The sequence below is a fragment of the Heterodontus francisci genome, chromosome 4, assembly GCF_036365525.1.
Source record: "Heterodontus francisci isolate sHetFra1 chromosome 4, sHetFra1.hap1, whole genome shotgun sequence".
NCBI classification, from domain to species: domain Eukaryota; kingdom Metazoa; phylum Chordata; class Chondrichthyes; order Heterodontiformes; family Heterodontidae; genus Heterodontus; species Heterodontus francisci.
Genome location: NC_090374.1, coordinates 170,238,314 through 170,252,022, shown reverse-complemented (window position 1 = coordinate 170,252,022; position 13,709 = coordinate 170,238,314). Strand labels below are relative to the sequence as shown.

The following is a 13,709-nucleotide window of genomic DNA, read 5'->3' as shown; positions in this document are numbered from 1 at the left end:
CCACGATCCGTTTCCAGTCTTCAGCTCAACGTGCGGCACTCGCGTGCCTTTGCGTTCCCGTCCTTGAAAAGTTGGCGCCATCGAGGCGAGAGTCCTTGGTGCCTGTAAAAGTTGGTAGGTAATGCCCTGCTCTTATTCGTTTTTGCAGTGGACTCAGACATTTGCATTAAATTTAAGTAGCCAGAAGTGGGTTGGGGTTTGGAACTCTGCATCCATTAGTCATGTAGCGGCAAGGGGAGGGGTTGAAGTGGTGAACTCTGCATTGCTCTGTCGGCGGGGGGGGGGGGGTTGAAGGGGCCAACTCTACATATTTTGTATGGCGGGGGGAAAGGACCAACTCTGCATATTTTGCACGGGGTGGGGTGGGGAGGAGCCAACTCTTCATGTTTTGCACAGGGGAGTGGGGTAGGCACAAACTGCATCTTTGGAACTGTCTGCAGGGCTGGCAGCCTTTCAAAACTGACTAACTCCTGCTCCCGTCTCAGGTGACGCCATTCACAGCGTCACTGAGACTGCCCCAACCACGTGATTTTTTTTGTGGGGGGGGAAGAGCGGGCAGCCACTGTGCATATGTTAATGAGTCGTCGGAAGCAAGATCGTGGCAGCAGGCAGCCCGCACACTCCTGGAGGCAGGAATAGAAGATTCAGCCCTGTAAGACCCATTGGAGTTGTGAAACATTGAAAAAGTCCATTTGAAAACTTTTCAAATGTATAAGAATTGATGATCAATGTGATCAGAACTGTTTATTTTAAAGCCTGTTATTATGGTTATTACTGGGAATGTTTGGGGTTTTGAGCTTCCATTATTTATAGAATCTGAACCCTTCCCTGGGAGAAATTGAAAGATGAAACGATTAATTGGATTATCTTCCTGTAAAGGGGAACTCGGCTTTTCAAAAATAACGCTTTAGTTGAGATTGACATTCCTTTTTGGTTAGTGTTTGTATACGGCGCTGATAGTGTCAAATTATGTTTCGACAATTGCAATGATGCATTATTATGGTCGGTTATTGCATTGTACAAGGCAAAAATGACTTGTCATGTGGCGACTGAAGCAATTCTGCAACTATGAATTATTATATTGGCTTCTTCAGAGGTGTCCAAACAATTACCCCCATGAGCCCGACATATCTGTGCTGCCAAAATTATACTTCCATTTCAGGCACTCGAGCTTTTAAATTTTTAAGTATAGGCCAAACAGATTGATTGGTGGTTGAAGTTGATTCAGAAGAACAGAGAAATTGGATGAAAGAGGGCAAGACGAATTAAGATGAAAGTTTAAATGACTGAGAATGGGGATTCATTTGGGCCAAATCGAAGAAATCCAGTAAGAGTTGAAGAATGGAAAAATGTGAGATGCTTGAATGAGGAATGGGTGCCAGAGATATAAGCTAAGAGACTGAGATGGGAGATGTTAAAGGTGAAAAGACAGTTTAAAAATAAAAGTTGAGATTGCATTAGTTTCCAGTAAAAAACAGACCATTTCTGGCTGAGATTTCAACATCCCTGAAAGTGATTCTGGTAGTGTTCTGTGATGCACACTTTCTCTTTAAAATAGAGATTCACATTTATATAGCGCCCTTCATGACTTCAGGCCATCCCAAGTGCTTCACAGCCTATGAAGTACTTTTAAGCTGTTGCCACTGTTGTAATTTAGGCAAACACGACAGTTCATTTGCACACAGCAATTACATAATTGTAGAGATAATTATTTTTGTTGGTTGAGGGGTAAACTGGACCAAGGCAGACGCCAGAGTGAAAGTTATACAATTTTCAAAATAGCATTTAGGGATCAGTAGAGACAAAGAAACAAAATTGAGAGTAACTTTGGAGCTGGAGATTAGATTGAAGAAAGTGACAGAAAAAAAACAGTTTTATTCATGTTTTTTAGTCTCTATTGTGATTTACGCATTGTTTCAAGGCTTTCGCTAATGTTTTTCAGAGCAGCCTAGTGACACCTTGCCTTCTGATTTCATATTCATCCAGAGTAGTGGGCATAATCCCATGTCTTGTCATTCTGCGGCTTTGCATGTTGGTGTTCCTGTCTCTGCAAACACAATCACCCGAGATGAAAAACAATTTTCTCCCATTAATTAAATTCCTCAATCCAACTGCTGCCTTTTGTGTCACCTAGGTATGTACACTGAGTCATAGATGGCGCCTCGGATGTGGGCCCACTTGGTCTCTGCATCCCCTGTAGGAATGTCTTGAAGGGCTTTTTCAAGTGAATTTAGAAACTTATGTAACAGCTACAGATAAGAAATTATGCTAGTGTTGATGTGTGGGTGGCCCTTCTGCTTGGAGTGATGCAGCTTCTTTAGTTTGAGTCTAACCTTGCTGCACACCAGGGAGTGGTCGGTGTCACAGTCCGCACTGTGGAAGCTGTGTGTGATTTGAACGCTGTTTAAAGAGGCTCGCCTTGTGACGATGAGATCCATCTGGTGCCAATGACGTGATCTTAGGTGCCTCCAAGAAACCTGGTGACAGGGTTTAGTATGAAAGAACAAGTTGGTGATGCAGAGGTTGTGGTAGATACACAACTCCAGCAGTCTCTGTCCATTCTCATTCATCCTTCCAATGCCAGAGCGCCCAAGGCAGGAGGGCCATGAGTCATGGTCAGCCCTAACCTTGGCATTAAAGTCCCCCAGCAGGAACAAATGTTCGGTATTGGGAATGCTACTAATGATATTATGGAGTTCCTCGTAGAACTGGTCTTTAACTTCAGATGGGGAGCAGAGTGTTGGAGCATAGATGCTGAGTAGGTGTACTGGACCAGAGGCGGTGAGCAGTCGGATGGACAGTATGCGTTCCGAGCCATTTGGAGGTGGCTCTGTCATGCTGACCAAAGAGTTTCTGATGGTGAAGCCCATTCCATGCTATCTTGGTTCTTCAGGATCCCAACCCTGTCAGTAGAAGGTGTAGTCTTGCTCGCTTAGAGATCTGCTCGCAGGGAGGCATGTCTCCTGAAGTGCTGCAATGTCCACATTGAGTCTACTAAGCTCGTTGTTAATGATGGCGGTCTTCCAAGAATCGTTGATTTGTGTAAGGTCTTCCGACCGGCCAGGACACGCAGTTCTGACGTTCCAGCTTGCAAAATGAAGGGTTGGTACCTTCTTTCCATTTTTTGTCATGCTGTTTGGTGCGGTGTTAGAGTCCACTTGCTGGGCAATGACCCTGAGCTCCAAGCACCCATTGAAGCAGGTGGACTGTGGCGGGACAGAACCTTACTGACCGGGGGCTGCCGGGTTTGAGGCGGGCGGTAGCTGTCCAGTGAGATACGATGACCTCTCCCACTGACAAAGGCAACCCGTGGCGCCCAATCTCTACGCCAATTGAGCTGGACTTATAACCCGTAACTGCTGCCTTCTGTGTTGTTTTGGTCGCTGTGAGGCGACTATGGAGTGACCTCTCCATGGCGCATGCCTGGGCGGATGTGTGGAGGTTGTGAGTAGCCCAAGCGTCAAAACCCCCCTCTTGGCCTTCCTGGTGGCGTCCAAAGGAGTGCAGAGCACGACGTTTGGCACCGGTATGGCTGCAGGAACTGCTGGAAACATGCCAAAGGTGACACATGACCGCCTTCAGGGTTCCGCTCCGGATTTTCTGTTAGGGTTTACTCCCTTAGCCTTGGTCTCTCCCGAGACGCCCACAAGGCAGTGGGGTTGTTAGGGCCCCTGCTAAGGGATAGGTGGATGCCAGGGGGAGGAGGTGGGGGGAAGTGGGTGCAGGGGAAGGGGGTGTGAGGGGGTTGGGGGGGAAGAGGGTGCGAGGTGGGTGAGCTGGGAGGGGGGTGCGAGGTGGGTGAGCTGGGAGGGGGGTGCGAGGTGGGTGAGCTGGGAGTGGGGTGCGAGGGGGTAGGGGGTACTGGGGGAAGGTGGTATCGGGGGAAGCGGGGAGGCGTCTGGCGGGGGTTGCGACCCTGGCGAGCAGGCCAGCCCACAGCCTGCATGGCCTCCTCGATATCAGCGTCCTCCAGGCCGACGCTGCGCTCGTGGTCGCCATCCAGCTGACAGTGGAACTTCTTTTCCGGCTCCCAGCAGTGACGGCGGAAGGACAACTGAAGCCAGATTGAGGCCCTGAGTCTCGGCGACCGCTTCATGGACACTCGGGCCGCCTTCAGAAGCCCTTCAAACGACTCCTACGGGGGATGCAGAGACCGTGGGCCCACATCAGAGCCGCCATCTATGACTAAGCAATGACCACCTATGGCAAACGCGTGAAGCAGAATGCAGACTGGTTTCAATCTCACTTTGAAGAGCTGGAATCTGTCGTAGCCACTAAGCGCATTGCACTGTTGAACTACAAGAAAGCCCCACGCGAGTTAACATTCGTAGGACTTGGAGCAGCCAGGCGCTGCGCAAATGACTACTGGCAACACCTATGCAGTCGTATTCAGCTGGCCTCCAACACCGGAAACATCAGAGGAATGTTTGATGGCGTTGAGAGCTTTTGGGCCAACCATCAGGAAGATCGCACCCCCCACACAAGTCTGTATCGGGACACGATCACTGACCAACGCAAGCAAATGGACCGCTGGGTGGAGCACTACCTAGAACTGTACTCCAGGGGAAAATGTTGTCACTGAGACCGCCCTCAATGCAGCCCAGTCTCTGCCAGTCGTGGATGAGCTGGACGAACAGCCAACAAACTCGGAACTCAGTGATGCCATTGATTCTCTAGCCAGTGGAAAAGCCCCTGGGAAGGATGGCATTACCCCTGAAAACCCCAAGCCTACTATACTTTCAGCACTCCATGAACTGCTCTGCCTGTGCTGGGATAAGGGAGCAGTACCACAGGACATGCGCGATGCCAATATCATCACCCTCTTTAAGAACAAGGGTGACCACGGTGACTGCAACAACTGCCATGGAATCTCCTTGCTCAGCTTAGTGGGGAAGCTGGCTGAGCGTGTCTTCCCTGAGGCACAGTGTGGGTTTCAAGCAGAGAGATCCACCATTGACATGCTGTTCTCCCTTCGCCAGCTACAGGAGAAATGCCGCGAACAGCAGATGCCCCTCTACGCTGCTTTCATTGATCTCACCAAAGCCTTTGACCTCTTCAGACTACTAGCAAAGATCGGATGTCCACCAAAGCTACTAATTATCATCACCTCATTCCATTACAATATGAAAGGCACAATTCAGCATAGCGGCGCCTCATCAGACCCCTTTCCTATCCTGAGTGGCGTGAAACAGGGCTGTGTTCTCGCACCTACACTGTTTGGCATCTTCTTCTCCCTGCTGCTCTCACATGCGTTCAAGTCTTCAGAAGAAGGAACTTTCCTCCACAAAAGATCAGATGGCAGGTTGTTCAACCTTGCCCATCGAAGAGTGAATACCAAAGTATGGAAGGTCCTCATCAGGGAGCTCCTTTTTGCTGACGATGCTGCATTAACATCCCACACAGAAGACTGTCTGCAGATACTCATTGAGAGGATTGCGGCTGCCTGCAACGAATTTGGCCTAACCATCAGCCTCAAGGAAATGAGCATCATGGGACAGGACGTCAGAAATGCTCCATCCATCAATATCAGCGAACACGCTTTGGAAGTGGTTCAAGAGTTCACCTACCTCGGCTCAACTATCACCAGTAACCTGTCTCTCGATGCAGAAATCAACAAGCGCATGGGAAAGGCATCCGCTCCTATGTCCAGACTGGCCAAGAGAGTGTGGGGAAATGGCGCACTGACACGGAACACAAAAGTCCGAGTGTATCAAGCCTGTGTCCTCAGTACCTTGCTCTACAGCAGCGAGGCCTGGACAACGTATGGCAGCCAAGAGCGACGTCTCAATTCATTCCATCTTCGCTGCCTCCGGAGAATCCTTGGCATCAGGTGGCAGGATCATATCTCCAACGCAGAAGTTGTCGAGGCAGCCAGCATCCCCAGCATATACACCCTACTGAGGCAGCGGTGCTTGAGATGGTTTGCCATGTGAGCCACGTGGAAGATGGCAGGATCCTCAAGGAAGCATTGTACAGCGAGCTCATGACTGGTATCAGACCCACCGGCCGTCCATGTCTCCGCTTTAAAGATGTCTGCAAATGCGACATGAAGTCCTGTGACATTGATCACAAGTCGTGGGAGTCAGTTGCCAGTGATCGCCAGAGCTGGCGGACAGCCATAAAGGCAGGGCTAAAGAGTGGCGAGTCGAAGAGACTTAGCAGTTGGGAGGAAAAAAGACAGAAGCGCAAGGGAAGAGTCAACTGTGTAACAGCCCCGACAACCAATTTTGTCTGCAGCACCTGTGGAAGACTCTGTCACTCTAGAATTGGCCTTTATAGCCACTCCAGGAGCTGCTTCACAAACCACTGACCATCTCCAGCCACTTACCCATTGGCTCTTGAGACAAGGAGGCCAAAGAGAGAAGAGAAGGTATGTACACTACAGCATTTAGATTGTTCCACATTTGAACACTAGGTGTTCTGTTCAGAAGGAGGCATGATGAAATAAACAATGAACTGGAGGAATTATTAAATAAAAGTCAGCTGTTGAACTGAATCACAAGAAAATGGGCACATTTGTACCACAGACAAAATGGAGTAGAGGTCAGGTGACCTTTCCTGAACTGTCAATAAACAAGCCTGCCTGCAAAGATGAAACTCGTTAACTGCGTCTGAATTAGCTCTGGGGGGAAAACACATTGAAATGGAAAGAAGCCCATTTCATGTTCATGACTCCTACCTACAGGAATAGGACTAACAATGGTACTGTAGCTAGACTGATTCAATAGCTTAAACTAAGATGAATAGCTGTGAAGTAGCACCATTGTAACAGAACGGTCCCCATCCAAACGCCAACAGATAGCAATGGTTTCCATATCCTGGACCATTGTATGGATATACCAGGGGTGAGGGCCATCTCTCACCTGACAGACTCAAATGTGATGAGTTTTTACCTTAAAAGGTAGCTCTTTGGAGAGAGAGAAAGGGGAGATCAAGCAAAGACCAAAGAAAGCGAGTTCCCAGACAGCGGCTGTGAGGTACAGTCCAGCTAAGCAGAAGAACCCTGCTGAATAACAACTTGTACGACCTCTGCAGCAGAGAAATTGCAAGGTGACTTTGAGATTCTCCATCTGTGAAAGTAAACCAGATTCACGCTACCAACTTTGGGCTGAGTTTTAACCACAGACAAGATTACAACACCTCAGCAACTCCAAGACCAGGAACATCAGGCCTGCAGCACAGTTATAAAATTTCCTCCCAAAAGAAAGTCAAAGTTTTTTTCAGGAACAAACTCTTGTGCAGTAATATGGTTTTAATTGCACCCTACCTTTTTCTTTTTACTTATTTATTCTTGCGTATGCACATGTATGTGTGAATGCATGTGTGGGTGAGGTTGCAATCATTTCGGGAATTGTTAAAAATAAATAATTACCTTTTTTTAACCTGCAAGAAAACATGTAATTTGTCTGTTTCTTTGACCATAAAAACACTTGGGGACTGACGCACAATTTTTAACAAAAAACTGTCTGCAGTCAGTTGGAAAGTGGAAGTCACCCACATCACTTACCACCTGTCCATAATAGTGTGTATCCTTTTCTTTCACCACCCCGTCGGAGGTGTTACCTGTAAGAGTTGGTCTTAATATCTGGCGGCAGTAAATTTGCTGTAATGCAATGATGGACAAGTTGTTGAGTTTCGGCTGCAGCAGGACTGGACAACATTAAAAAAAAAAGGTACAGATCACAGATACCACCCCCCCCCAAGTTATTTTATTTCATTTGGTTCTATTAGTTTATGTTTATTTGAACATAGTATTTACAAAAGCATTTTGTTACTAACCACTATTTTCTTTAATGTAAGCTTTGATGCATACCTACCACTCCATTTAATGGTAAGGAAACACTCCTAAAGCATTTTGCAGTGAAAATAGCTTATAGTTAGTATTGCAGTGTTCAAAAGCTTCCATCTTTAAGACTCTTCACATGCTCAACAGTATGAGCATAGTTTAATCTTAAACTTCCCCAAAAGCTCATTGCAGTTTGTTTTCCAGTTTCTTATTTTCATTGCAGCTTGCCTTTTTAACAACTATTAGTTTCACTATTAAAAATAGGTTTTCTTTTTGATATTTTAGCCTCCCTAATTAACTATTTAGAATTAAGATTCACATTTTTATTTCTGTATGACCTGTATTTCATTTGCATCCTGGTTGATAAATTCTTAACTGCAATGCGTTTTTGTTATTTTTCCTTTCCTGTAGTTGATATTTCCATTTATCTTATTTTATATTCAAAATTATGAAATCAAAGTTCATGCAGTCGGGACAGGTATTTTGTTACCTCTGCCCTTATTAAAATATAAAATCTAATTGGCATGAGATTAGTGGTGCTCAAATATTAACTTGCAAATTTCCCCTGTTTCAGATCTCCTACCATAGCCTCTTCATTTGTTCCCCTTTTAATTGCTGTAAGAAGGCAATGAGTTTGCTTCCTCTTTTGAACGATACCCATCCTCATTCCACTTTAAGGTACATAAAAATTAACAAGTAGTAACCTCGCTTTGTTTTCAAAATACTTCACATAGTTCCCCTGTCGCAATTCTCATTAATATCCTTCTCATGAATTTATGTTGAATTCTTTCGGTAAGTGAAATTCTCCATTATCTCTCTCCATTTTTCCCTCTCTGAACATTTTTACATTTAGACGTTTGGAGTGATGATATTTGTATTGCTGCTATCTTGTTCTTGGGATGAAAGGATGTAACATTAAGTTGAGTTTTAATTTGATTCAGATTAAGGATACCCTTTTGAATGATGATGACCTTGGTGACAGCTGCCGTGAAGATTTTCTGCATAAGTAAGTGTTTATTTTGAATGGTCGAAATTGCATGTAGTATCAGGGCTCAGTTGAAGTTGCAATCATTAATCTGTAGCTAAACCCATTTATCTTTCAGCATAGAATGTGCGCCCATACTTGTCTTTTAAAGAACTTTATCTTAATTTTGCATGACACCATCATATGTACAAATACAAATGAGCATGGATCAGTTTGAAGTGTATTCACTGGGTACAATGACCCTGTTCTGTTAAATCTGACTCTTGGGTTACTAGGTGATTAATTTTGAGCCTTCTAATTCCTTAACAAAAACAGAAAATGCTGGAAATACTCAGCAGGTCGGGAAGCAACTGTGGAGAGAGAAATAGTTACGGGGCTGTATTTTATTTCAGTGACTGGGGTCCTGATGATGGACCGAAAAGGTGGGGGGGAGGGGCGGTGAGGCCAACACTGCCATCGCCTTGGCCCTTTATCAGACCCCTGGCTGAATTCAACTGTCCGCCGTGTGGGGTGCCGCTGCTTTAAGGGGCAAGATCCTGCCCCAAGAGCTGCTGGCCAATTAGAGGGCCGACAGGTCAAAGTCCCAGAAGCGGCGGCCACTGCTGGGACTGCAGGAGGCCCACACAGCGAAGATGGAGGAGGCTTTAGGACCAAGGTGGTGGAGTCCGGGTTGCCGGGGCCAGTTAGGCAGGCCCTGGCAGGAGGGTAGTTGGTGAGGGTGGGGGCTGTCTTGCCAATGGCATGGCCATCACTGCTGTGGGGGCCCTCCTTGGGCCATGGATTGCCTCAGAGGAGGGAAGTCCCCCCCCCCCCCTCCCCCCCGGGCCAGCTAGGATGCAGCCATTTTACCTGGTGTTGTCACCATTCAGCAGCGGGCCCCCTCCGACATGGGCTAAATGCCAGTGGAGGCAGCCCTTAAGCTTAAGTGGCTTAATTAGCCTCTCAGCAGACTTCTTGCCCACCTTGGTGAAAATGGCACCGGGGAAGGACAAAGTCAGGCATGCAACATGATGCCACCCCACACCATTTTGTCTGCCCACTTCTGAAAGAAATACACTCGGTAGCTTCCATGGGTGGTGAGGAAAAAAATAATCATGACTTCTCCTGAGAATGTTATAATTTAGCCCTGCAATCATGATTATTTCTTATTTTATGCTTAAGATGATAATGAAGTTAAGCTATTTAGTCTATTAGTGTTACTTTGCCGCTTCCTAAAAATAAGGAAGATCGCGTGAGTGCACGTAATAAAAGCAGCAAGTCAAAATATAAAGCGACAAAAGGTTCTTTTTTGGATACCTGCGAACTCTACAGATTGACCTAGATATCCAGGCAAGCAAAAACACTCTAGGACATGAGGAATGAAGGTTAACCAGCATGAATGGTCAATGATGTTGAAACAAAAATTCTAGAGTTTTAGTTTTTTTAAAACGTAAGTGTCCCATGGATCCCCATGGTTCCTGCAGTTGAAGGTATGTGCAGACCTGCTGCGAACCCTCTGTCAATACTACTGTTCCCAGTTGCCAGGAAGCATAAGCTAATGTCTTTGGATCTGTTCTTTCCTCCATACTCCTTCACTAAGGTCAAAGTCGCAACCTGTACTAAGCCCACTAAATAGCAGGTTGCCTAAGACTGGGAACTCCTAAGAACCAGGAGGGTGAAAAAGTCACACTCCATTTTGTTAATATTGAAATGTATTGTTTTCTCACAGCTGCTTTATATTTTTGTTTCATCTTTTGTATTTTTTACTTTGCTATTTACATAATGCTTATACACACATGGTTTGATAGAAAACCTGCTGTACAACAGATTTCACAATACATCCAGACACACACACACCATCTATATTTGGGCAATGTACACATTAAAGTATAGCGATACTGTGACGATGCTGGGGTTATTACTGGCAAAGGAATGGTGTATACTTATGGCTTGAAAGTTGTGCAGTGTTGCATTAAGTTGAACTAGCAGAAAGTTGCTGCTGGGAAAGGCAGGGGCTATTTCTTCAGTTAGGCCTAGTGTTGTGGTGCCTTGGGCCAAAGGGAAGACTGTGCTGTAGCTCGGCCCCATATCTCGTCATGTTTTCCAAGATCCATGTGCAGCCTATACATTATTTGCTTTGACGGGACAAAAAAAGTGCCATGTACCTGCTATAAAATGTGTAGGAGTATACAAAACAGATTCTGAATGCTGGACAACTGGGCTGCTGTCTAGTATTATAAAGGTTGAATTTTTGTTCATTTACTCCCCCTCCATGCCATTTGATAAATGGATAAGTAAAATCTGCCAAAACAGTAATTGGTATTCCTATTCCTCTCTATAATATGACAGTAGGTTTTTCTATTCCATTTCCTTCCCACAATTTAGATCTATAATACACACCTAACAATGTTACAAACCTTTTTAACTTTGAGTTCCAATCATACTGACTCTCTGTTCTCCACTCTTGTCTACTTCAGCCTCTCTACAGCATGTATTCCAGCTTTAAACCAATAATGCACTCTATCTCCTTATCTTTTCTATCTTCCCTGGTTGGTTTTATTTCCCTGCACCTCCTTCCTTTTTTGAATATCTCATTGCTTCCCTATTTAATCATTTTTACCAGTACACCAGCAAGCTACCTGTTCAGAAGTAGCTGTTCTTGCAGAATATAATCCATCTGTTCCATAACTGGTATCAATGTCTAACAAAGTATACTCTCTTTTCCTCACACCATACCTTTAGCCATGCATTGATTTATGTAATCTTCCTGTTCTTCCCTGTTATCATACGTAGCTGGGCAAGTAATCCTGAAGTAATGAAGTCCTGCTCCTAAACAGGTTTCCTAATCTCTTAAAGTCACCTTGCAGAATTTCAGACCAATTTTACCCACATCAGTGGATTCTGTATGGACCACGATAACTGATTTCTCAGAATCTCCTTGCACAATCTTTTCCGGTCCATTTGATATGTCCCTTACACTAGCACCAGGGAGGCATCAAAACATCTAAGTCTGACAGTCTGGACTGCAAAAGATCACATCAGCCACCCACCCCCCCCCCATTGATTGAATCCCCTATGGTACTGCATTTCTAGCTATGTTGGTAATCGTGCCACAAGCCATTTCTTGCTGGTATGGTACCATTATTATTTATTTGTTGGTCCTGCCAAAACCTTCTGTTTTCCACAGGAAGCTAGAATTTCAAATCTGTTTGAGAACATAGGAGGAATTTTATGCTCTTCCCTTCACATCCCCCCTCCCCCCTCCACCCACAGCAGGTTTGGAGGCGGGGAGAGCATAAAATCGAGTGGGATGGTGGCGGGAGTTTTCCACCACCTTTCTGCCTCTGCCAAAATTTAATCTGGGGAGGAAAGGCCTGTGATCGGCCTTCCCGCCCTGCCGCCAATTGAGGCCCTTGACTGGGCAAATAACCCCAATTAAGGACTTCTTCCTGTTGCAGCTGCAATTAGCTGTGTGGTGGGCGGCCCTGTTGCTGCCCAGGAGGCACAGTGAAAAACCATGTGGGTTGCTTCCTGGGGGAGTGCCTGAACGAGGGATCCAGCATTGGGAAGGCCACCCCCCCCCGCCCTTGATAGCGACCCCGCACCCCGCGACCCCCTCCTGTGAGACCCCTCCCGTCCTGACCTACCTGTGGCCTGGGTTCAGCGACACTCCTCTGCCTCTGATAAGTGCTCTTGCAGCAGCTGCCACCACCTCCACAGTGGCGTTGCAGCTGCCAACCTCTAATTGGCCAGCAGCTCTCCAAGGGTGGGACATCCAGCGCCAAGGTCCTTGATCCTGTGGAAGGCCCGCCGCAGTCAACTTGAGTGCCCGATTGGCACTAGATTCAGCAGGCCTTCCAGTGAAGAGACGGCATGGGGGATCTTGGCGTCGCTTTTTCCAAAAGCCCAGTCACCAGAATAAAATCCCAGCCCATAAATTGCTTTGGGTGCTCATATTCCCTTTCTGTCCTGCTTTGGGCTAAATTTGATTATGATCCTCAAATAATAAAGTAAGAATTTTCTAAGTTAAAGTAAGTATAAATTCTGAAACATTTCAGCTACTTTTCATATCAAGCTAAGCTTAATACATAGGAGAAATGTAGTTCCTTCCAATAATGGGAACATTTTGTTTTATTTGCAGAGCCATTAGTTCTCATCTGCAGACATGTGGGTGTTCTGTTGTAGTAGGAAGCAATCCAGAAAAAGTAAACAAGGTATTTCTTTTCTTTCAATGAAGAATCTGGTTTAATAACCATGTATCTGGTCAAAATGAATGTCGTTCTTTTGTGCATTTGCTGTAAAATACTGATGTTTTTTGTCAGTCTTTTTGTCAAACTTTTTATAAACATGACCAGTGTTGCTACCCTAGATCAACAGTATATTTCTTGAGTTTTAGACTTAGCAAAAAGGTTCGGCCGTACTAACATTAGTATTACTCTTATAACATTAGTGTTATTCTTTAGATCAGCACTAATATAGATAGAAATGTTCTACCTAATTGGCCCCATAACAAATGGAGAGCAATAGAATAATTTGCTTCTCAACACAGTAGATGATTATCTATACCACGGGCTGGATTTTAACTGCTCAACCCGCTAATAGTGTGGGAACTCGTAAGTTTCAGCAGCATGTTTGTCAGTAGCTTTTTAACCCAGCCACTGCATTAGCATCTGAATTTTGGTTTCCTGACCAATTAGCACAAGTGGGCGTGATGACAGCCCACCTAAGTGTATTTCAGGTGAAGTATTTAAAGGAATTCTTCTAGGATGAAAATGAAGGATTCCCCAGGTGTTTCAGCAGAGGAAGAAACTGCAGCAATTGACTCCCAGCATTGCAAGACTGTACCTCACTTCGCTGATGCCTCCCTAGAGCTGATGCTCCAGTCTGCAATAGCCACAGGGAGATTCAATTCCATGCCAATGGGAGGAAGGAGCCTGTCATAGAGATTGAGCAGGTGTG

General features: G+C 45.6%; 1 protein-coding gene across 2 annotated transcripts in view; it reads left to right on the top strand.

The window, feature by feature from the left end:
• Positions 1–13,709, top strand: part of c9orf72 (C9orf72-SMCR8 complex subunit) — a 57,739-nt gene that overhangs the window by 31,254 nt on the left and 12,776 nt on the right. For both annotated transcript variants that reach the window (XM_068030510.1, XM_068030509.1), the window contains exons 4-5: positions 8,728–8,792; positions 12,892–12,964. In XM_068030510.1, coding sequence (XP_067886611.1) covers positions 8,728–8,792; positions 12,892–12,964 — 138 coding nt within the window. The remainder of the gene's footprint in view (positions 1–8,727; positions 8,793–12,891; positions 12,965–13,709) is intronic.